We start from the raw sequence: 24,958 nt of genomic DNA on the forward strand, positions 1-24,958 counted from the left end.
TAGGCAGCGGTAAATTTAACAAGGACTTTATTTCAAGACCAACTTCTACTAACCGCCATTTCATGATATTGGAAGGCCTTCTCTACTTGACAGTTGCTATTTTTTGCTCTGCTGCTAAACCCACACTAGGATTCGTGAACGCACACTTTCGAAAGTAATAGAACCAAAATTACGATCCCGAACAGTTGTATGAAAAAGTAAGAGGGCACAAATCAGTTGTAACATACATCATAGAAACAATCCCCGATACTAAAAACAACTGAATGAAAACGTATGAGGAGCGAAGACATTTTTATTAACTGTAAAACATTTAACTTAGTCCGTTCTTATCATTCCTCGCTTTCTCTCTTCCTCCCCATTAATATGTTTCTGGGTGAGAGTTCTCTACGTTTCTTCAATTGATTGACAATACAGTTCAAAAAAGAGCGCATTGTTATGGCGTCTTGCACAAATATCAATAAATACTGCAACTCCTAGCAACCGATAATTTGTACGGTAACCAACCCCCAGGTACTCCCGGTTTGCTTCTGGAATTAATCTGGTAATGTTTTGGTTTGGCTGGAGGCGCAGCTGTGTAGGACATTCTGTCGTTACGGTGACAGAAAACATCCATCTAAAATTGTTGAACAAGCCTCTAGTATTTCTGCCTCCTGCAATACGATTTGATGGATGATGATCTGGAATTACCAATTTCTTGAAACTGTGTGCCGTCCCTTCGATTCGTGTATCTTATGTTCACAACTTCAGATTTAAACTCACTGGAAAAGCAAAGCATTGTGGAAAACGCCATCTGTTCTTTTTTTTTTTTTTTTTTTTTTTCTTGAAAGGATGATCGGCTTAGGAGTGACCAAATTTAATATTAAAGCAATAAAGCCGTTACTGCCAGTCGCCCAGAATTTTCCTAAGTGCAGCTGGAATTTAAGCCTTTATAATTGAAATTGGCAAATGGGATAAGCTTTCAGTAGAAAGAATACTCGCGAACAAAATTATTACACTAGGTTAGCAACAACGGAGATTCTCTATGACCATATCAAGAAAGCGTAAAGCATGTTTTTTTTTTTTTTTTATCTATTCCTGTTATCGCATTTTTCTTATTATTAAGAACATAAATAAAAACTTTGTTTTCTATTATTTGAAGTTGGGTTGCCTGGAATAATGAACGAAGACACTATGAGTGTAAGGACAGTGTATTATGTTTGTTATTTGCATTTTTTTTTTTTTTCGAGGAGAAAAACTCCAGTTTTCCCTTCGAAAACTAGAGTTTTTCGTTATGAGACCTTAACCCTTCTTGAGTCGAAAACTTTTATAAAGATTCTCCACATCCTAGACAGATTCGAACTCAGATCTTTCCAATCAAAGAGCAAATATTGAGCTATCCTAGTAACTACGCTATGAATGGTGTTCAATTCTTTGACGTAGTCTAGGATTGATTTCGGTTGTTTAATCTTTACCAATCGGATTCTGAGAAATCAAAAAAATAAAATTCTCAAGTCATAGTTAATCCTTTTCCCCCCTTGATCTTGCATTTGTTTTGCAAAACGGGAAGAATGTATTAAGTTTTAATTCAAATAACTTACTAAAACTCATACTATCATCGTTTAAATAAATTTCCAAAGAAAGCACTTTCAGACCATCTTAATCTAATGACGTCACCTCCTCTTATTCTATGATTTCCATACTTTTTTCTTTTATGCAGCATCTCTATTCTTGTTGTTTTATCATGTAATATAACGCGGACAGAATGCATACGAAAGGTGAATCAGCTTAATTAGTAATACCACTAAACTACAGTCACTGAATGGAGAATTTTCAACATGTACGCAAGGCTTTATAATCTAATTAAAACGGAACCGAACCTTCTTGGAATTGCTAAAAGTAATTCGTCTCAGACCTTGTCTGGAGGAGAAATTGACCGAATGGCCCCTGTCTTTCTCAGTTGACTTGCGAGAAAAGTAATGAGCTTGTTCAAGGCTTTATCATTTTTTTCCCCTGCAATGCTATTTATATTGCTTATTGTTATCACAACGCACTTTGTTGGCATCTGATGTACAGAAGACTTCAAATGTAAAAAAAAAAAAAATAATAACCGAACACACAGCTGTGAGAGATTAATGTCACTGACGCAAGATAATTCCAAGGGCCAGTACCTCCCCGTAACATTGCCCACCTGTTCACCTATGCCATTAATAACAATACGTATATAGTTTGCAAATCGGTAGAAGTTTAATAATAGAGCACGCGATATATGATAATGAGAGAATATCAATCATTCAGAACAGACTGTGCATTAATACTAATGGTCTGCAGACAATTTCTGTTTAGAAAGGGGGGGGGGGATACAAGAAGAAACATAAGACATTGATATCTAGTAACTATGTAACTCATATTGACGTCGCAATTCCCTTGAGTGACATTAAACTTCAAAGAGTAAAAGTGATAAAGGGGATTATTTTGGTTAACAATACTCTAAGCGAGTCATCGAATTTAACAACCCTTTAGCGTCATTCGGAATTCAAAAACTTATCATCCAATTCATTTGAACTATTTGAATTGGAATAGTTCCGTGAAACTAATCCCATTACTTCCACCGAACTAATCACTTGGAATACGTCGGTTGCTTCAATGGAGCCCACAAAACTTCGCCGTATGATGTTTCTTCGTTTTATTTCATCAGCCTGTAAGGATACGTTTACAGATTTTTTTTATTTTTTATTTTTTTTTTTTGTAACCAAAATTCCATGTTCGAAAATATATTCCATTTTACTGCTGAGTTACTTTTAATCCAGAGGACGGGTGTAGTGTTGAGAATTATGAATAGTGAGGTGATGCTGGGTTCCTTATATTTACACCTCATTGACCAGCGATGCATCATTACCGTGTCTAGGGGATGTTGCCATGCGTCTTGCTAGAGAATCCTATCGGCTGAAAGTGCGAATAGTTAATAGTGTATTATCACTGTTCTCTCTCTAGTTCTGTGAGAGCAAGTTTGAATATACGTGCATTCAAACTTGCTCTCTTGGGCTATCGATCTGTTAAGTAATGATGCTGCAACTGTAGCGGTCTGTACTTTGCAGTCATACATATTAACCGAATTAGTTAAGCCGTTACTAAAGGAAAATTAAATAATAAATTAAAGGACTTGGCAAACTTAGATATAATACAATCAGCACGTCCAGGGCTTTGACTCGGGCAAAGTGTCACGCACGTGGAGTCCACTAGACTGGCTTCGCGTGCTCAAATCGTGAGCTTGCTGTGGGCTAATTTGTCATAGGATAGTGACACATCTGTATTTACTCACAGTTGCCGAAAGTTCAACAAGTCAGAAAGTCCATGTCTTCAGCATTTTTAACACTGCCTACGCTGGCTACATCTTTTGTAGAAGGTCAAGTGCTAGTTATCTGAGCAAGTGCATCATCCTCTTATAAATATCAATTCTCACAAAGGAATTCCTCATAATCACCTATCCAAATTGCTATGGATATATTTTTACATTAGACAATAGTTTAGAATAAAATAAAACTTCACCTGAATAAAGACTTATTGTTACATAGACCATATATTTATAACGTACTTATGTTCTTACAAATTGCCTACCGGTTTCGCTAGTAACTGACTAGCTTTCTCAAGGCTTGCATAGTACAAAAAAAGGTAAATGGAAAAAAGGTTTAAAAAGAACCGTATTACGCGTTTGTATGTAACGCGTGTTCATGATGCTGAGTAGTTATGTCACGCGAACGTGTCACCCTAGCTACCTAACAGATACTAACGGTTCTTTGTATTTTTAAACCTTTTTTGCATTTATCTTTTTTTGTACTATGCAAGCCTTGAGAAAGCTAGTCAGTTACTAGCGAAACCGGTAGGCAATTTGTAAGAACATAAGTACGTTATAAATATATGGTCTATGTAACAATAAGTCTTTATTCAGTAGCAACTGTATGACCAAAAACATGTACAATTTAAAACTTCACCTCTCGTATGTATCTTACCCCGAGGAGACAAGGAAGAAAATATACAACTCATAATCTCAGACCTGAAATCCCATTCCCACTGCGTGTTAAGCACAGTGGCTTGTAACGACCAACGAAACACTTGGCTTTCTTTGACATTATTAATGCACTGATAGGGCGGTTAATCCTTTACTTCACGGTGCATTATGATGTGTCTACTAGCTGGTTTTCCTGTTTTGCGGAGAAAAAACCCTGCCGCCTTCGTATGAGACCAGCTAACTCACTGACTGATCATATCATATAAAGAACCGTTATCATTTTTTTTTTTTCTGCTAGCAGAAAAAATCTGATAAGGGCTCTTTGCATCGTCCACTGCATTTGGACCCAAGTGTTTACAACTAAAGAGCATCGTTAGTTGAAAACGATGTTCTTTAGTTGAAAATAAAGAGCATCGTTGGAAAACGATGCTCTTTATTTTCAACTATTTTCAACTACGGGGGCCCCCAATAATCTAAAATTCCTCTCTTAATTTCATGTTTTCTCCACACTGGCACTACTCATAATATAATTTAGGTAGTTTATATAAACAGATAAATATTAGCGTACAATTATGATTTAGATGGTACGTAAACAAAATGAGAAAATAAAATCTTGAGTTTACAAAGAAACGAAATCAGAATAACTGAAAACGGACATGTTAGTCTCTCACATGACCGCAGACTATGAAATTCTTTAGAATTGGAGAGTTTAAGTGTGCAAATAGTCTTCATAACTGTATTTCGGAAAATTTTGAAGCATTTCATGAAGATTTTGAGGAATTGCTGAAGGGTCGAATTCATTAATTTTGTATCGGATGAGATCTTTCCTTTCGCTATCAGTTGAGTGTCAAACATTTAAGAATCCAGTTGCATCAACTTCATCGAAAAGAACAATCGAAGTAATTCCTAATTTCAAGCTAACTTAGAAATATTCTCCCAAACCCATTCATATCGAAGCTTTTCAGGAAAAAATATAAATAAATAATTAAGAATGTAATAATTAATCAGTTACAAGCTACCATCATCTTAGCGCTAAAGATACACTCAGAAAAGATGCTAATTAAAATACCGCATAAATTTAGATGACGGTAATATGGAAGAAAAATCTCAATAAATGGGAAACCAAACTCCTAGCGGTATAAAAATAATTTTTTCGAATTGTTTACACGTTTACTAGAAATAAAATTCACCAATAAAAACAAATTTTGCGAACTTCGACTATAGCCTGACAAGTAACTCTAAATGTGAATTTTTTTTTCGTTGAGAGGCTTTCGCTGAACTATTCTTAGGACTGAAATTCACGTAATAAGAAAAAAAAAAAAAAAAGACAAAAAGAAAATTACTTGCAAGTTCCTGAAGAAACGAATTTCTTCCGATTGAAAGAAGTTTCATTAGACAAATTACAGTTTTGTATCATAAAGAAAGCTAATTATCTTGTTATAGTACAAACACTACATGTCAGCTTCTGCTACAAAACTGCATGATTCCAGTAGCTTTCGAACAGACACAGCAATAGCAATTTCATTGACTGTCTAAAAATCATTCAAGCATCGAACTCTTTTTCATTTTCATACTAGTTCGGTAATATTAACTTCCTCATCGGTAAGCACACCCATCTTGCACATTCTTCCGGTATACTAGTAAACACAAGAAAATGTGAGAAAATAAACATGGGATTCTTCTGTCATCGCTCAACTGCAAATTTTGATTTGAAGGAGAGAGGGAGGGGAGGGGATCAGGTGAGAAAAGGAGAATAGATGGGAAGTGGCTATTACAGAAGTCATTACCGAGATTTCTTAGAGAGAACGGTGGTGAACCTTTTTATCTCTGATAATATAAGTACAGCAGAGCAATCAAACACCTTATCAGGAAGGGGGGGGGGGGAATGTTTGGACTACCCCCATAATAATAACGTGCATGCAAAAAACTCCTAATTTTTATTTCTAAATTTCTTCAGTAAGCAGCGTATTCCTTCTTTAATGTGATATTTGCGTCATTATTAGAAATCCCCTCCAACTTAGTCTTAGACTCGTAAATCATGAATGAGCACGAATTGCACGTTCATGCCGTTGAATCTTTTATCTCCGGGCCAATCTACGATTCTATCCGTACTCAGTTGCATTCTGTGCTTGGCCAATTTCGCTTACGTCGAGTACTAAAATTATTATAGCCATCGCTATAATCGTCCAATTCTCGTATTTGGCTATGAATATCGAATAGAAATGATCACACGAAAGACTAGAATAAACTGCTACGTAAAAAAAAAAAAAAAATGAAAAATGGATTGTCTATCCTTACCTCTCATGATTGTAAGCTGATTTGAATGCAAACAACATTCCTTATTCATACAGTAATACAAACCGAATTTGTGATTACATGAGAAAGCTATTATATGACACATTCGTATGGAGATGGTAATAAAGTTACTCTGAGAATGAAACAGCCATTGCTCGGTGTTGATAAGTCGAAATAAATACTTTCCGTACTTATTAGATATTCGTTTGATGTCTGGTTCGTTGAACTTCGAAGTGTTTGCAATATATCTATACGATCGCAGATAAAAGAAAGTAAGAAGTGAAATAAATTTAGTTTAATCCTTTATCCAAGTGTGAGCAAACAAAGTTTGCGCCTGAAAGTATCTTCAGGACTGGGTTAAGGTGGTACACACCAGGGCAACTCGTTGCAAAGGTGGAGCAAGCTACCAACACTCCTATCCTAGTATCTCCTATAATGCAAAACTCATCTCCTTGCGGATATGTCTATTGTTATGCATTAAGGGAAGGGCCACTACCCAGACCGGTTTCGACCTTTATTGAGGTCTCTTCAGTGGGAGCCAGGCCCAAGTCGAGATATCAGGCAGAAGCATTTGCAGGTCATCTCTACCTATAGGAATTGCCAATTGGTGTGCCACCCTTTTTTTAATAAATTACTCTGGATTTAGAGAAAGATGTTGAAAGTTTATTTTCCACTTGGTTAGAGTATAATAAATTTAGTTTAATCCTTTATCCAAGTGTGAGCAAACAAAGTTTGCGCCTGTGCTCCACCTTTGCAACGAGTTGCCCTGGTGTGTACCACCTTAACCCAGTCCTGAAGATACTTTCAGGCGCAAACTTTGTTTGCTCACACTTGGATAAAGGATTAAACTAAATTTATTATACTCTAACCAAGTGGAAAATAAACTTTCAACAAGTAAGAAGTGAGTAATGGATAAGGTATTATCCATACGTTTTTACTTTTTTTGCTCTAGACCGTGGGTCACGTTACTTACTAAAATGCTGATTAGTCAGGAATGCATGCTGAGTACTATCGCCGTGTGAATATCGTAAAAAAATTGCCCCAAGAAAAGACGCAGTAGTATTAAAAACAAATGTTCACTTATATATTGCAGTGACATAAATGAATATATTATCCTAAAAAATAATTGGCGACGTACCTTAGAAAGATTTAGAAAGCGGTCGTAAGTAAGATGGCGTACGCCACTTACTACGCTCTTTGTGTGACACCTGATGCATAGGAATCACATGCAATTACACTACCGAATTAAGTATAAATTCCTGCTTTTTCACATGTACTATGACACCAAATTCGTTACTGTCCATCCCGCAGAACTACGGCTCACTTGACTGTTCTTAAAACTTAAGGCCTCCCATCGCATAGTGTAAATTATGCGACCCCTTAAGCGTAATCAGTAATGAGCTGTAAGGTGAAAGCCGAATATCGAGTAGAGTTCAAAGTCTGAAATATATGAAATCCTAGATGTTAAATAAATAAATAAACGCATGGTCTCTCATCGGGATTCCCACCGTAGAGGAAGGCTATAGGTATAATTTGAATCAGAGTAAATGATTTAGTCCTAACTGTTTTAAAAATCAATTTCGAACCTGTATATTCACTGTCGTTTCGTTTTCCAGGAGAACAGATTTGTGATCGAGACTGGCAATTTGAGAGGGTTAAAGGTTACGAGTTAGTGGACCGTGCTAGAATGAAACAAAATACCAAATCTCTTGAGGAGTGTATGGTGCTGTGTTTGTCCCAGCGAGAGTTTGAGTGCAGGTCAGCTAATTTCCACCATTTAACTAAGGAGTGTTTTCTTAGCGACTTGGACAGACACTCTATTCCAGGAAGAAGATATTTTGCTCCCTCCAACGAAGACGTGGATTATTTGGAAAACAACTGCGTTGATCGTAAGTATGGTTTTAAAATATATTCTTTGCATGAATTTATTATTATTATTGCATAGCCACCTCTATGGAGTTCGTAAACTCATCATGAAAGACCCATACTATACACAAAATATCTGTCATACCTTTCCTTGAACCATTAACGAAGCACTTAACTGACTCAAGCAACCATTTCCATTCATTTACCAATCTCCAAGCGAAAATCTAGTCCTCATACTCTTGTCCACCACACTCTTACTAACCTTCCCGGGATGAGCTCTTGTTCTGCCACTCTAACTACGTGCTGAAATATTTCTTATGCATCAATCCTATAAAACTCTTTGAATAACTTAAATGTTTATATCAATGAACAATCAATAACGATATGAAACAAAAATTAGCATTGTTTATACATTTACCAGCAATAAAATTATTGCGTCATTATTAGAAAAACAAATTTTGTGAACCTGAACTATAACCCAACCAACTAAACTCTAGATGAATTAGTTGGTCAGGCGTTGACACGTGCAACGATAGCTTCCTCAGCATCCAAAAAACTAGGCGTTCTCTTTAGTTCACGATGCTATTTTCCACCCAGCTAACTCATATACACAAATCCCAAATCTGCCCATGCTTAGAACAGGTCACATGTTTGGAACGGAGCACCCAAAATTTCTCAAAAAAGTCTTGACATCGCCCAGAGGAGAGCAATTCGGCTCATAGACGATCCCTCTCTTAGAGATTCACTTCAATCTCTATCTCACAGACGCAGAGTATTTCGGCTCTGTGTATATTCTACAGGTATTGCAGTGGCAACCACCTTCCTCCACTTTCTGTTGCACCTGTTAATAAAAGAGCAACAGCTTTACCGTACAACGGCAAACACACCGAACCCGAGTTTCTTCTTCCTCTCTTATTCCATCTACCTCTGTCCTCTGGAACAGCCTGCCGCACAAAGTATTTCCAAACAGTTACAACCTGCAATTCCTCAAACGAAATGTCAATAAACTTCTGACTCCTCATCTGCACCTGAGACATGGCACTGATGTGCTTATAGTTCCTTGACCAATGAACTTTATATTTCTTGCGGATTTGTTCCAGCAATTTTAAGTTATCATAAAGCAGAATTTAATATTATAAATAAAACTAAATTAAGATTATTAATAAAACCATAACCAATAGCAGTATACAAAAGGAATGGTTTGTTGAGCCATTCGTGAAGGTTTACACCAAGGCGTGCCATTTTTGGAACTATGGAGAAAGCAGTTAGATGAGCTGAAGCAATTCAAACTGGTTACATTAAATATTTGCCATAAACAAATGCAGCAACAGAACTTGTGTTTTCAATAATAAACAAGTTGTGGACTGCTGAGAAATCACAATTGAACCTTGAAACTTGAAAAGCTATGATAATTACAAAATGCAATTTTGTAAGATTTCAAATATTTGCAAGATATCAAGTAGACGATTGTATCAAAGGACGAATTTTTGAAAAAAAAAATCCACTAGGTAGTTTTTTGTAGTAAGCATTGGATAGTAAACATCTGTAAGTATCTTAAATCAAAAATAATTATTTATTACTATCATCCATAAATATTTTTGATTTTCCGTGATGTAATTTTTAAAAATATTGTGTGATTGGAACAGTAAGACAATAAATATATATACCTTTTTCAAATGTTATTTTATTTATTTTTATTTTTAAAAGGTTTTATGGCCTGGATTGGCCTGCAAATGTTTTTTTTTTTTTTCCAGTCCAGTCCATTTCCGCCAATCCAGGCCATAAAAAGGTTTTATGGCCTGGATTGGCGTGAGCAAAAAATAGTCACCGTACCCACACAGATCTGTAATAATGCACGAGATTTTCAAGATTTTCGGAAATGGCACAACCGCATCATTTTACAGAAACACTAAGTCACACTTCTTAATACTAGCACTGCTAAATATCTTTAATCTATGTAAATTGAAATATACACCACCACACAATACTGTTCCCACATCTGAAATGGCAGTCCGAAGAATATTGTTTTCAAAAAACAGCTGGTAGGATTAATTAATGATACTTTTCTCTCTGAAATCTTTGGAACAACATTCTCTCGAATGTGGTATTATAAAACACAACCGGAAATTATTAACTCAAATAGGAAAAAGTTCAATAGAAAAAAACTGAAAAGCTTATAAGTTTAGTCTTTTTGTTCTCTCGATTATCTTAAAACAAATAGTTTTCAGCTTAGTTTTTGCATGGTCAGGTGCAATCACTGTGCAGAAGATATCGCATCCAGAAAATGATAACTGCCCTTTGGTTGAAAAAACCTGGGTTCGAACCCTTTAAAACTCTTAACTTGGATTTTACCTAAAAGCGACTTAGTCTGTCTCATACCGAGAGAGTGGTTTTTTTCCTATCGAAACTCGAATATCTATCTGCAAAATAGCATCTCAATGTTCACAATTAACAGACAACGTAATGCAAATCACGGTCTTAGTTGCTTCTCTGTACCAACGGAACAAAAATATCTGCATATTACTGGGGAAATGGAAAGATCGTGACGAGTTTATTGCAAAGAATTGCAGGTTAGTCAATAAAATATTTGAAGGGTTTAGTCACTAATACGATTAGTCCAAATGACATCGTTCATTTTTTTTTTTTTTTAAATAGTGAAACTTTATCTTAAATGATATTGTAATTCTCAATTCAGTCTTGAACAGATGTGGCCACTTGCCAATTCAGTCTCACCACTCCTGATCCATTACGAATTTGTTTACTGTTTTGCTATTCAAGCAAAAAAGAAAACTTCACAAGGGAACAAATACGACAGCATTCATCAACCACAATGGTGACACAGATCGAGATATTTGGATGCAGTCGTTGCTTCGAGTACATCGAGTGGGTCACTTTATCGGTGCATAACGAGCTCCCGAAGACGGAACCTGCAGGTGATGTTAGTTCGTCGGGCGGAAAGAGCGTTCAGTTCAGAGAAGATAAAAGAAAAAAATAGTCAAGACTTTGGTGCAGTCATGCATATGCAAGATAAGCCATTCTTCACCAACCCCCTTCAGCTCTTCACTGTCGTGACCTGCATGCTAAAAATCAACTCCTAGTGCCTATCATCCACTCTTCTTAAAAGAGAATGTCAAACTTCATTTTTATTCTTTGTTCTAAAAACATAATTTCACCCTTTAAACAGTTCCCGTTTGTGTTTTCAAGTTGAATTAAATGCATCATCTGTAATTGGCTGTGTGAGATTTTATGCTAATTTATAGTTTCCCCGAAGTTAACCGATAGCTAAGTAGCCTTCTGAATTCTCCCTTAAAATCTGTCGGCATTTATTTTTTCAAGAACGAAAAGTCGTTAATGTCAACACATCACGCACAAAGCATACCTGTGTTGATACATCTTAGGCATAAAGCTAATACACCTCAAATATCTTCTCTCTTTGTTTGGAAGGGTTTTACAACTTCCCCGTGAACTATGCAATCTCAGCTATTTAAAAAGTGTACAGTGTTTTATATATATTTTTTTTTATTTACTTCACACAGAGTTTACAAAAAGCTTTTGTTTGGGTTAAAAGTTCTGGTTTTTGTTCACTTCTATTCGGTAATTTACGATAAAGAAATCACCATTCTGTTTTTCTAAACTGAAAAGGCAGTCACGGATTTAAGTAATAATAAGTTATACACATAGTCGAGGTGGATATTAAAAGTTCGTTTTTAGTTATAATTTTACTTTTTTATTTATTTATTTTTCATGTTATATTATCTAGCCACCACGTAACCAATTGCTGTCGCGTGCAAACCAAATGATACTAACTGATGAAACTGAAGGATTACCAGACACCAATTTGATATTTTATGCTTCACTGGCCGTAAACGCAGGTCAAAAAACGAAGGAGAATGATGGGGTGGAAGTTGAATTAAGTTGAGAGAGTTTGCAGGTGGATCAAGAGCTCATGCGTCACAACACAATTCGTGAGAAAGTTGGAAAACTAAACACGCCAGTAGGTTTCATAAAATCATGTTGTTTGCAAGTTGTGCAAAATGCCTTTGGCATGTTTAGAACGAAAAAGCGCAATTTTGAGTTAAAAATAGATTGAACTGTCTAACTTGAAAGGTAATTTACCAGATTCAAGAGAAGATTTCACCATAAAAGAAATGCATTTAACAGTATAAAGAAATTTCTGTGTTAAAATATTCGTATCATCTTTAAGTTTTCGATACCGTATTTAAGAAAAATATAATATATTGGTTTATGTGCTAGTGTAATATAGACAGAATAAGTGGGATAAAAATTCTAGTTATTTCTAAAATTTATTTAAAATTTCAGAACCTGTTCGACTATGTGAATTCCGTAAAGTAAATGGCAAAATTCTTAAGACTGTGGATGCTGTTTATCAAGGTGTCTCCTCCTTGGAAGAATGTCGAAAAACATGTCTTAGTGTGAACTATCGGTGTCATTCATTTGATTTCGGAGACTCATCTACTAGCGTGTGTCGCATCAGTCATCATGCTGCGGCTTCCCTGACTCACATCCAAGAACCGTATTTGGAGATTCCTGGTGCTGCCACCTATGAAATAGCATCGTGCTACAATGGTGAGTTGGATCATTGTTACGTTGGAATTTCGATTATTTCAATCACATAAGACAATCCATAGAAGTTTTTTTGCGTGAAACAGTCACTCCACATTTGATTTTTATGCTATTGTTTTTTTATAGTGACGATTCAATGTCGATCCCGAGAAATGGTCGCCCGAGTGAAGACAAGCAAGGTTTTTAATGGCAAAGTCTACGTAAAATCTCGGCCTAATTCTTGTGTGACCGATGTAATTAACAGCCTAGAATTTGAAATCAAAATGGCCTATCACGATTTAAACTGTGATGTCAAACAAGAGGTGAGTCTTAATAAGATGTCTGTGGTTAAAAAAGAATTGAGTTTGAATCCCATCTACACTTCAGTGAAGTGCTTTCCAAGTAACCTGCGTTGTTAATGGATTTCATACAGAAATGAACTGGTTCTTTCTTTCAGAAAAACGGACAAGCTCTGTCCAGAGAATGCACACAGTGTTCAATAAAGTAACTTCTTTATTAATTCAAAGCACAGATATAATAATTAGATATAATTATTATATCTAGGAAGAAAAAAAAAGGTGTGTGTGTGTGTGTGTGTGTGTGTGTGTGTGTGTGTGTGTGTGTGTGTGTGTGTGTGTGTGTGTGTGTGTGTGTGTGTGTAGGTTATTTAAATAGTAAGAATCACTTAATCAGGGGTTCTTATCATCTGTCATTTGATACACACAGCAAATGTGAAAGACAATTTCCTGTAAGTGCATTGCCCTGCTTCACCGCTAGATGGTGGAACTAATCCTGCGAAGTAACCGGGATATTGTGGAAATTTTCTCTCCTTGTAACTACGTAGCTATTTGCGAAAAAAAAAACAACCTTACACTCTGTCCACACCCTTCTTCTCTTAACTCCCCCTCCCCCGTTTTGCTATTTTTTAAACCCACGTAGTCTGTCGTCCATGGCGAGGCTTCCTGGAATAAATTGGCCAGCAGATGTAACGCTGAAAATTATCGCATGTACTTGACAGCTGTCAATTTCAGACTGCTAGGAATAACTTCGAGCAGCTGCTATCGGATCTTCTCCGTCAGCGAAGTCAAACGCTAGTGTAAAATAGTGTGCTTTAATGTCAAGCAGCGATTTTCGAAGAGAGATTATACATCGAAAAAAGTTCTGCCACGTTTTTTTTTTTTTTTGTCAATTTTATGCACTTTAAAAAAACTAGTCATGGAGGAGGATGGTGGTTGAGATGATAGAGGATATTTACTGCTATCGAAATTAAATTATTGTAGAACTATTAGATTAATGCATGGCAGGAAAGCAACGACCGAAGAGAGGCAAAAAAAAAAAAAGTAAAAAAAAAGCCAATAGAATCTGAATAATTTCTTGGCGTCTTTCTTGATTAAAAAACTCAACTGAAGTAATGACCTGATAATACTTATTACTGTAAGTTTTTTAATCAAACAATAAAAAAGTATTCAACTTTTTTCGTTTGAATCATCAGGCCATTTCTTAGGCCTCAAGCGCTGCATTAACAAACTGTTATTTCAACAATAGTTTAATTTTAGGCTTTCACAAGGTGCACAGCGCGCCCTCTTGTGTGGAGGCTAGATCTGATTAGGGGATAAGAAGCAAAGATTTGATAATTTACTAAACATTTAAAGAGCTATCTTAAATAAAGTATTAAATTAAAAAATAACTTATAAAATTTATCAAAAAATGTGGTTTGATGAAATTAACTCGAAAAATATCAGTACAACAGAAGAAATTAATAGAAATTTCACGATTTTTTAAGCTTACTCATGTACTGTCATTGACGATAAATTTCGTGTTACGATTAATATTCTCGTAATACGTAATGAGTAATATCATATGATTTTATAGAATAAAAACACGCCCTTGCTTTTTCAGAATTTTATAGTGTGTTACCCGAAATAAGGTTAATCCCTTTCCTTAAATCACCTTTTCATGTGGAGGGGACCCTTCTAGTGATAGAAATGACCCTTTTCACTCTTTCTGTTTTCCTTTACTTTTCTTCCCATATTTGAGTCTTTTTTTACTATCCTTTTTTCCATACTACCAGGATTCACTACCGCCATGTTTGCCGTGCGATCCGATGACATTCGGAAAGGAGAATCCAAGTAGTCTTGCACTACTCTGGTCTCTGCTTCGGCAAGATGGGCGGTCCCGAATGGCAAGGCCAAGTTTATATACCCTTGCAGGCAAGGGTATATAGGGAAGCGATTATTTTATGTGCACAATGTCTTCCCACAAGCCATGTTCTCCTACACGGATGCCCATATGGAAAATGGACCAGGCTGATTGAATACTTTTCCATCTTACAAAATTTAATGCTCAATACAGTCAGTCAAACACCTATCAGTGAAGCAGTACACTATGTAACAGACTGCATTGTCCAGGCAGCAATAGCCTGAATTCTAAAAACATCATATCGTTTTCCACTTTATCCAAAACCTTGGTGGAACCCACAGTGCCAGGAAGCCAAAGAAATTCAACACAGAGGATGGGATATATATCGTAAATACCACACCACATCAAACTTAGTTTTTACGCATGCTCGAGCTAAAGCACGTTAAGCGAGACAACAGAGTCAAAAACCATTTTGGATCAAATTTACGAGTACATCATCGATTAATCAAACAACCAGTGCAAAAATTATATGGAATAATATCCAGAAAATGAAAGGTTGATACAGAACACTCCATTTGTCTACCTGACACTATAATGGATGTGTTGGTGTTGATCCCAAATCTGTCGCGCGCACACTTTTGGGAGAAATGTTTGCTAGAATCTCCACAACAGCTTCATATCCTCCTGAATTTTTAATATTGAAAGAGCAACTCAGCCATTTGTTAAGAAGGAACTAAGAAGAACTATTTTTATTTTTTACTCCAGTGAAGTAACTCCTGATGACATCCATTATGAAATGATAAAACACCTTTCATCATCTTGTATGGATCTCCATATATAAGAGAATGCTTGCGGTGGTAGAGTTTCCAGATTCTTGGCATAAATGAGTTGTCACTGCGTCCCAAGACCAGGAAAGGATACGACACAAGCAAACTGTTATCGATCTACTGCTTTGACCAGCTGCATTTGTAAGTTATTAAAGAAAATGGTTAATGCCAGACCTCTGGTATTTAGAAAGCAACGATCTTCTCTCGATTCAACTTTGGTCCGTTGATAAATTTGTATAAGATACGCATTCCTCAAACAAGAACATCTGGTTTCAGTGTTCTTTAACATGGGAAAAAGCTTATGCCATACTAAAATATCTCTATAACCTAGGTTTCAGAGGACACCTTCCTGTATTTGTTAAAAACTGTCTACCAGAGTTTTCCAAGTCAGAGTGGGAAGTACGCTATCTTGGCCATAACATCGAGAACAGCGTGTTCTCCAAGGTTCTGTCTTAAGTGTGACGCTTTTTGCTATCAAAGTTAACTCATTCATTGAACAGCTTCCTCCCACTATAGTCAATGCTCTATATGTTGATGACTTCACAATTTACTGCCACTCTAGTAACAAGAAGGTAAGTGAAAGGCAACTTCAGCAAACAACTGATCGTGTCTCGCCATGGACTCTTAGTTAATGGGTTCAGGTTTTCAGCAGAAAAAAAAGTGTCTGTGTACACTTCTGTCGAAAAACGCCATCAGAGTATAAGAATAACTACTCGTGCCTTTCGCACGTCGTCCGTTCAAAGTCTTTATGTTGAAACAAATGAGCCGGATCTCTATCACTTAGACGGAAACAGTCGTCTCTTAATTATGCCCTAAAAATAAAGTCACTTCCCGAGCATCCTCTTTTGTTGGGGGGGGGGGGTCAATATCACGTACGTCAGACTACTTGGTATGCGTGTTAAAGAGATAATGCAAGCTATTGCATGGATGTTAACATTACGTGAGCCAAACCTACATGTCAGGTTTGCATTTCATCTTGCAATATCTCATTTTATTCATATTCCATCAACTGTCTTATCTGCAATTGTTTGATGCATAACAACCTTACTCTGATTTCTTGCATATCTATACTGATGGTTCAAGATCAGAGATCTGTGTTGGCTTTGCTTCCTGACATTGCTATCTCCAACCAGATTCAACTGCAGTGATTATACGGCATAGTTGCATGTCATTCAGGTTACGTTTGTGCATATAAAAGAAAACCGCTACTAAAAGCGTGTAATTTATACAGACTCATTACGTTCTGTACATGGAATCTCTTAACCTGTATATATCCACATGCAGTGCTGTGTGAGGTGTTACACTTGTACAAAGGGAAGACCCTTAATTTTGATATTTGGTTGTGTTGGATTCACAGCCACACTGGAATTAAGGGAAACGAGACTGCATAATGCAGCTGCTATATCAGCTCATACTTTTTCCATGTAGTGTTTGACAGTTCTCTTTACAGACTACAGACATTTTCTAAAATTACAGCTAATTCCCCAATGGAAGGAAGTATTAACAAACAAATTGCATGATATTAAGCCTGGAATTAAGTATTAGCAGTCTAGTCAATGTAGAAACAGAAGAGAGGAAGATGTTTTTGCTACGTTCCGCGTAGGTTACACACTCAGTTTAAAAATTCTTATTTACTGAGGGTTGATGACACGCTTATGTGTGAAAGATGCAACACGCGTCGTACTGCTCTGCTGAAACCTTTGCTATGGTGCAGTATGACCATTCCTGTCCTTACGCCAATAAATCATATATCAGACAACTAGAAATATTTAATGGTGCTTGAGAATTACACGTGTACATATTATACAGAATACAGTAAAAGACAGGTGTTAGTTATTCACATGTGACGTCAACGGACGCAGTATGGTTCACTCCCGTAACTCATGGTTTGATGGGATTGAAGCCTTCTACTAGAAGAAGTGGTAGGGCAGCAGATGCCCATTCCACACAGAATTAGTGCGTCGTTTACAAGCATCAGTGGCCATGGAGGCCACTGATACTTGTAAATCTCTCCAGCCAAAACGGGCTGCAGGTTCGAAGAGCAGGTTGGCCAACGGTCGGCAAAGACAGGTATGTAAACCCTAATTTCTTGAAAATATTATATAAAAAACAAAACTGCGAAATCACATGACCAATAAAACGACGCATTTAAACACTCGGCGCAAGTCATTCTAAGCACAAACGTGCGTCAACAAAATAATAAGTTTAACATTTAATAGCACCTTAAACGCGTTTTCAAACAGTGGCCATTCCGTCGCTTTGTAGCCATTTTAAATGTCACCAGTAAATCTCTCAAAAGCCGATTACCTCGCTTACCTATAACCGAGCACCGTAAATGGCTTTTCTACTGCACATATCACTAGACTTTAAAAGCAAACTAAATTGAACATGTTCAGTTTCACGAGCACATAGCAAACCATTTTCTTCTCAATAAATGCTATTCTGCTTTTATAGCACTGTTCTCAATAAGCACCTTTGACGGTGCATTCTTAAACCAACACTCTTTATGAAATACAGGCTTAAATCAATTTTATTTAACTAAAAGGTCAAACGATAAGGTTCAATTTTAGTAGTACTTATTAATCAGCTGAATAGCCCAAGTATATTAAGTGTATTTCATATTTGAGAGAGTTTGGGGTGAGAGGGCTCTTTATTTATACAACAATCTGGGCGATTACAAATGACTGGATGTGATTAATTTGTGCTTCGATCAATGGATATGGATAGGCTACGGAATGATAGGTTAACGTGTGCCAAAAGGTGAAATAAGTAAAAAGTGCTATAGTTGTGGCAAATATTTAAAAACATTTATTATTAATTAAGGCAAATTAATAATAATAATAATAATAATAATAATAATAATAATAATAATAATAATCAGGGATGTATTGAATACTACAGAACGAACAAAGCTGTCATACTACACTTGAAGAAATAATAGAAATTCCACACTACTTTAAAGTCACACTAGAATATCCGATTACAACGAATCTAAATGCCTGAAGATAAAATAGCAGGAATCCTGCATAAAAAAAGGCTTGTGTAGATTGTCTTTTCTGAAAAATACTTGGATGCAGAGCCGATCCGAGAGTATCTGATGCCCCTAGGCAAAGAAAATTTAGGCGCCCCTATATATTGTCTCTCTATATGTATTTTGTCATACTCACACACGCACACATACACCTACACAGGTATTACTTACAGAAATACTGCTCTATGGAGAACACTGGCTATTTTGGCCACAAATGTTCTTCAGCCGCTGTAAGAATGTTAGATACACAAATACCAAAACTATTAGCTATCGGACTCAACTGTCACCTACGAAAAATCTTGACCGAACTAATCTGAAATCAGTAGAAGAATGCCGAATTGGGGATGATGACAAGTAAAGGGAGCGAAGAGAAAGACCAATTAGAGGTCTTATTTCACGAATACTACCAATCAGAATCCCTGCCACTGCAATTCTATGAAAATTCCCACCGCATTCTTATACTGATTTAGGATAAACTAAACTGAATTAACAGAACGATTCTGTGAGAAAATGAATGACGTAATCCCCAACTTCTCAGACCTCAGAGAGCTTGCAAAAACAGGACTTAATCTAAAAATCAACTGAATTAAGTCTATAGGGAATGAAGAGAAGAAGTGAGAACAGTCGGTTAGTCGCGACCACTGATTGTTAGTTTGAGGGTTACCCCGGAACTTCCCCGCTCATCTTGGGACAGATGCGAGGAGGAAAAATCTCTGCACTTGAGATTAAGTACACAAAGAGCAGGGGAGTGGAAGAAATAGAGAAAGACGAAAATAATGTAGGATCATCAGCGAGCACCAGGACGGCTTGACTTATTTCAGTTTTTTATTATTAATCAAGGTTTTACTAATTTTTTCGAAGGTTGTAGTTTTTTCCCGAAATATGTAGCAAAATCTGGCGCCCCTAGGCAATTGTCTAGGTTCGCCTAATGATAAAGCCGGCCCTGCTTGGATGCAGACTACCAATGACTGGAGAGTCTGGAATCAATTTTAAGAGGTATCAGTTTAATTAGGTTGTTGTTGTACCTCGTAAGAAGGTTTGTTTAAATGGAAATTAATACTGGAAAAGGTTGTGCTATATTCTCTGACTCGAAACCAGCAAAGATAAATAGGGGTGAAAATAACAAAATAATATATATATATATGAGATTACATTTTAAAAAAATGTATAATAAAGGCACAAATGGGACCTTTTTAATTACAGATTAGCATGGCTTATTTTTTCAACATTTAAACTGCTATATTCTTAAGACATTTTCTCCAGAAGAAACTAATGCCAAATAGCGTATTGCAACTACCCCTTCTCAAGAGTAATCCATTGACAAACATCTAACATCTACTTCTTTCCTTTGATTACATAATAAAATCAACACAATTAATTAACAAAGCACACAAAAGCAAGAAAACTTATTCTCAAGATACAGTAAAAGTGTCTCGTGTGACCGAAGCCTTTCCAGATATACGGGAGCAACTGAGTGGAATTAAAGAGTTTATGGGTGACTGGCTTAAAATATCGACGATGTTTGATTGTCGCATTAAAGCTAGCAGAGCGCATCGTAACAGCATAACAGATAACAGGTCTGGATATATAAATTGGAGCAATAGGGGAAACACACATCGCACCACTTTTCCCACTTCAAATGCTGGGAAAAAGTGTGACGTTTAGAGCCAGCAATTTCACCATTTAATGGGCAAGAATGCTAAGTTTCCGATGAGTTACGAGCATCGGTGCGAAAATTATGTGTTATTTATGATGCACGAGTAAAGTTCAGCCGCAGTGCTAAACAAGGTACCGTGACCAGGTAATATAGTTTTCATTGCTTTCGCTTTTATGTTGCTATTACTCAATGACACTTCTAGCTGGTAAAGGGGGGTCACTGAGTTACAAAATGCAATGCCCGGACAAAATATTAGAAAACTAGCAATCTCGTATATCATCAATTTGTCTGTCGTAATAGAAAATTTCCATATCGTGTTGCATGGGAAGAGGAAATCGATATTATATTTCCGTAGGAGTCTTATCGTAAAGGTTTTTGTCTTTAAATGACGGGAAAGGCCAACGGCAGGAAGGACATGAGAGATTCTAGTAAAAGAGTGACAGGAACTTTAGAAATCCTATACGAATTATATCTGCAAAAACAGCTACTCGGAAGGATGCATTTCAAACAGAACTGCATAAATAGGATATCTATGCAATCCCTTTATCACTTGTACAGCGATAGAAAGCATCGCCTATATTAATAAGTATACAGGTGGTAGTGGTTGTAGATGTGCTATTTCCTTGTACTCCCGAAATCCATCTCTAACGATAAGCTGCCTTAGAATCTAAACAATTTTTGTTGGAAGTACAATGCGTCTGAGAAGTTCCTCTTCATGGCTGTGTAATCTCGAAATCTGACTTATGATCCATCACGACGAGAATACGATAGAAGCATTTTATCCCCAAAGCAACGGAGTCATCTAGTATAAAAAAAAAAAAGCCTATTATCCTCTGAGGACAAAATAACGCTCTGACCATTAAAATTCCCTGTACTGAATACATGTGGATGGGATATTTTGGACAGACGTATAAGATGCAGTAGGGTAGTTCATCTCGTTTTGATCTCATTCTCAGTTTTTGTTAAAGTATTGCAGAATACCTTAATAGGCAGTTTGAAGGAAAATTTTATAAGAATGTTAATAAAATAGCTTTCGTTCCTTACGTCTTCGTGATTATTAATAATGCATTTCTTTTCGTGTGTTTAGGGTGCCAGTCAGTTTTCTAACGATATAGTCATACAGCACCACGACATGATCGTCACTAATCAAGACTTGGGGGTGTCGCTGCACTGCCAGTATGATTTGACCAACAGAAGTATTGCTCACGGAGTGAAACTCGATGTGAATGGGTAAGTATGTTTATAGCATGTAATGGATGCAAAATAGTCCACAATATGGAAGAAATACTTTCCTAATAATTTTTTTTAAATCGAAATAAGTTCAAAGAAGTCAGACTTCTTGGAAATTATATTATTAATGCTTAACAAAACCTAGCATGCAATAATACAAAATAATTCGGAAAATACTGCTACTTGAAAAAAACAAGGAGGGGGGGGACGGATGGTGATCAACTTATAAAATTGCTGGTTTCAATCCAAAAGGATAACATAGTTGATAGCGTGCATCTTAGCTAATTTAATTCACTACAAAAATCACAAATACTTCTGCGTGCCCTAAGTTTAAGTTGATTTTTTGATACGTTGTTTGCATAACACTAACGCAAATGCTGTTTAATGGAACAGAAAAGCCTAAGAACTCAAAGGATACATGATGACATGAAATCTCCATACCCGCATAATTTATTTTAGATAATGCATACGTTTATTTTTTTTTGTTATATCCATTCTTATGAAAATGTAAAAAAAAAAAAAAAAAAAAAAAAAAAAAAAAATCACACACATGCGTAAATAGTCTCAGTGCGCGTGCGCGCACACACACACACACATGAGAAACAGAGAACAGATCGGACGCCGATTATTCCTTAACAGTTTTGGAAACGTGTGTGTTTTCTAAATCTCCAATTTCAATATCCAAATTCTCCTCTGCCACTGACCTTGCGCGAGAAAAAAAGGTCATTCAATTTCCTGAAACGTTAGCTTTACCCAGGGAGACAAACACGGAAGTGCGCTTGCGGTGCGCTTCCGCTCCACCTTCTAGCCTTTAATGTAAGGTCGATGGGGGTGAGTGGGAGGGAAGTAAGAAAGCTTTTCCAATTGCGGCGTCTTCACAAGCGGCTCGTCAAGTAAGGTTACGTTTCACCTTTATAAAATAAGTGACCTTGCAAAAGAGAGTCATTCATTCGCAGTACGTATGATAATGGTCACACAAGTCAGCCTTACCCACCTCTTATGATGTTAAATAACAAGTATCACAATAGTAAGGAGCACCCTTGTTAATTGATAGAAGAGAAAAGCCATAAAAAATCACTGAGTATGCAATTTTCACTACGATAATGAGGATGCCCAACTCGAAACGAACAGGAAAACCAACTTAGAGAACCTAATAATAAACAAACGCGTACTTGCCCTCCATTCTTCCCGCAGCATGCTGGGAAAGTTGGAAGAGCCAGAGAAATTACGAGAAAAATGCAGACAAGCCTTCAATGTTTGTTGGCTAAGAAACTGGTTATTGTTGAAAGTCAGCTCCTCCTCTGCTTCATTTATGGAGAAAATATACCGGACGTGTGCACTCTTTGGACTGATGTTCCCGTAAAATGATGGAAAAAGATCTCGTACTCGTATAAGTTTTGCTATTTTATAAACAGTTTTCTAGAAATGCGCATCGTTCGTATGCTTAAAAAATTCCAAAAAAAAAAGGAAACTGCATTTTATAAGTGAATTGTGGAAACTAGGTCATTTCCAAGCAACAAAGAAGAAAATTCTAATTCCAAAAATTCAGGAAAAATGATAGGGATGGAAAATTGGGATAAAAGTAATCACAGTGTCATTTTTTCTGAATTTTTTGGAATTAGAATTTCCTTCTCTGTTGCTTTAAAATGACCTAGTTTGAGACTTCAATAATTTTTTGGTCAAAGCCTTCAACTAAGACAATTTCTCTTTTTTCATTGCAAATTCCTTCTGTTTTATTCCTGAGCGAGTTCTGTAGTTTGGACCCCCCCCCCCTCCCGCAAAACCATTTCACAGCTGTGGTGAATAAACTCCACAGGCAGGAATGCATAAATGTAGACTTCGGATTCGACCACACTAAATTATTTTCTTTCCATGATTGAGAAGCAAGGATTCAATTAGAGTTGTAGATTATCACTTTTGATAGCACTAAACCTGAATTACCCGGTGCGGTACTGATACTTAAAATAGTTAACATAAATTGGCATCTCCGATAATTCGAGGACTTGAATGCATTTAAATTCAAATCAAATAAGTGAACCGTCACTACTAGAATTATTTAGTGTATTGGCAGGGGCTTTCTCAACCAGAAGGAGAAAGCTAAAGAAAAAGTAATTTATTTACAGGAAATCAATAAAATCTCGAATTTTATCAGTAAATGCTTTTCGTTTTTGAATTCAGTGAACAAAAAAAAAAAAAAAAATTTTTTTTTCCTTTTCTTTTTGAACGGCTTGATTGAAATCGACAGAATGAGCTAATTGATATCAGGAAGGAAATAAAAACTATCAAAACGCTGAAGCAATCTTATGTCTTAATTTCTACACACCATTTGCTCGCTACTAAAACAATACATCAGTATGTCAGTCGTGATGGAGCAGTTAATTAACTACAGAAATTCATTTTGTAGAACTTTTTTTTTTTTTGTATCGCCTTAAATTTCCAGATTAAAATGAAGAAATTCTCTGAAAATTTTATCCCCTGGTTAATTAAGAAACTTTCTTTCAATGACCAATTCATTACTCTTTCACAATTAGTAAAAGCCCAAATGCTACCAATTTGTTAAGCTTTATTCAATAAATAAATCTGATGATTTATATTAATAGTAGCAGAATATTATCACAGATATCAATGACAATGGAATATTTGCATTCTGTTGTTCCCACACATTGATACCTGCACGAGTGGAAAGCTGTATAATTTTCGTCTCAGTTCCATATTCCAAGAGAATATCAAAACCATTTATATTGATACAATGCTCGCGCGCAAACAATGAAAAAAGGTGATTATACTGAAAGTGTGTGAAAATGAATTTAAAAAATTAAAATTCGAAGTCTTTTTTATCTTATCTAAAGATATTGTAGATAAAATAAAGTATATATATACGAGGTTGTATCAAAAAGTTTCTAGACTAGCTCTGTTTACGAGAAATTACTTTATCTACGTTTGCACACTATCCCCTTCAAAATAGTTCCCTTGCATATCAAGACAGCGTTCTTGCCACTTCTGGAATGTGTCCTGGAAGTCTTCTTTTCGAAGCATGTCAAGCACCTTCTGCGATTCGCGCTGGATCTCCGCAATCGTGTCAAAACGGTGACCTTTGAGCTGGATCTTCTTCGGGAAGAGGACGAAGTCTGCAGGAGCCAAATCTGGCGAGTAGGGTGGGTGAGGAAGTGAGATCATGTTGTTTCTGGCGAGAAACTCACCTGTGAGGAGAGCTCGGTGACAGGGTGCATTGTCGTCGTGGAGCATCCAGTTTTTAGCGTGCCACAGATCTGGTCGCTTTCGCTGAATGTCCTCCCTCAGACGCCTTAAAACTTGGCATTAGAACTGGCGATTGACGGTCTGGTCCCTGAGGACGATTTCTCGAT

General features: G+C 36.5%; 1 protein-coding gene across 1 annotated transcript in view; it reads left to right on the forward strand.

The window, feature by feature from the left end:
- Positions 1-24,958, forward strand: part of LOC150094411 (uncharacterized) — a 122,692-nt gene that overhangs the window by 84,199 nt on the left and 13,535 nt on the right. The window contains exons 3-6 of the mRNA XM_090412466.1: positions 7,897-8,169; positions 12,467-12,733; positions 12,857-13,032; positions 21,451-21,593. Of these exons, the coding sequence (XP_090268592.1) occupies positions 7,897-8,169; positions 12,467-12,733; positions 12,857-13,032; positions 21,451-21,593 (859 nt within the window). The remainder of the gene's footprint in view (positions 1-7,896; positions 8,170-12,466; positions 12,734-12,856; positions 13,033-21,450; positions 21,594-24,958) is intronic.

The sequence above is a fragment of the Typopeltis vanoorti genome, chromosome 22 (genome assembly GCF_054136105.1).
Source record: "Typopeltis vanoorti isolate ZY-2024b chromosome 22, IOZ_Tvanoo_1.0, whole genome shotgun sequence".
In the NCBI taxonomy this organism is placed as follows: domain Eukaryota; kingdom Metazoa; phylum Arthropoda; class Arachnida; order Uropygi; family Thelyphonidae; genus Typopeltis; species Typopeltis vanoorti.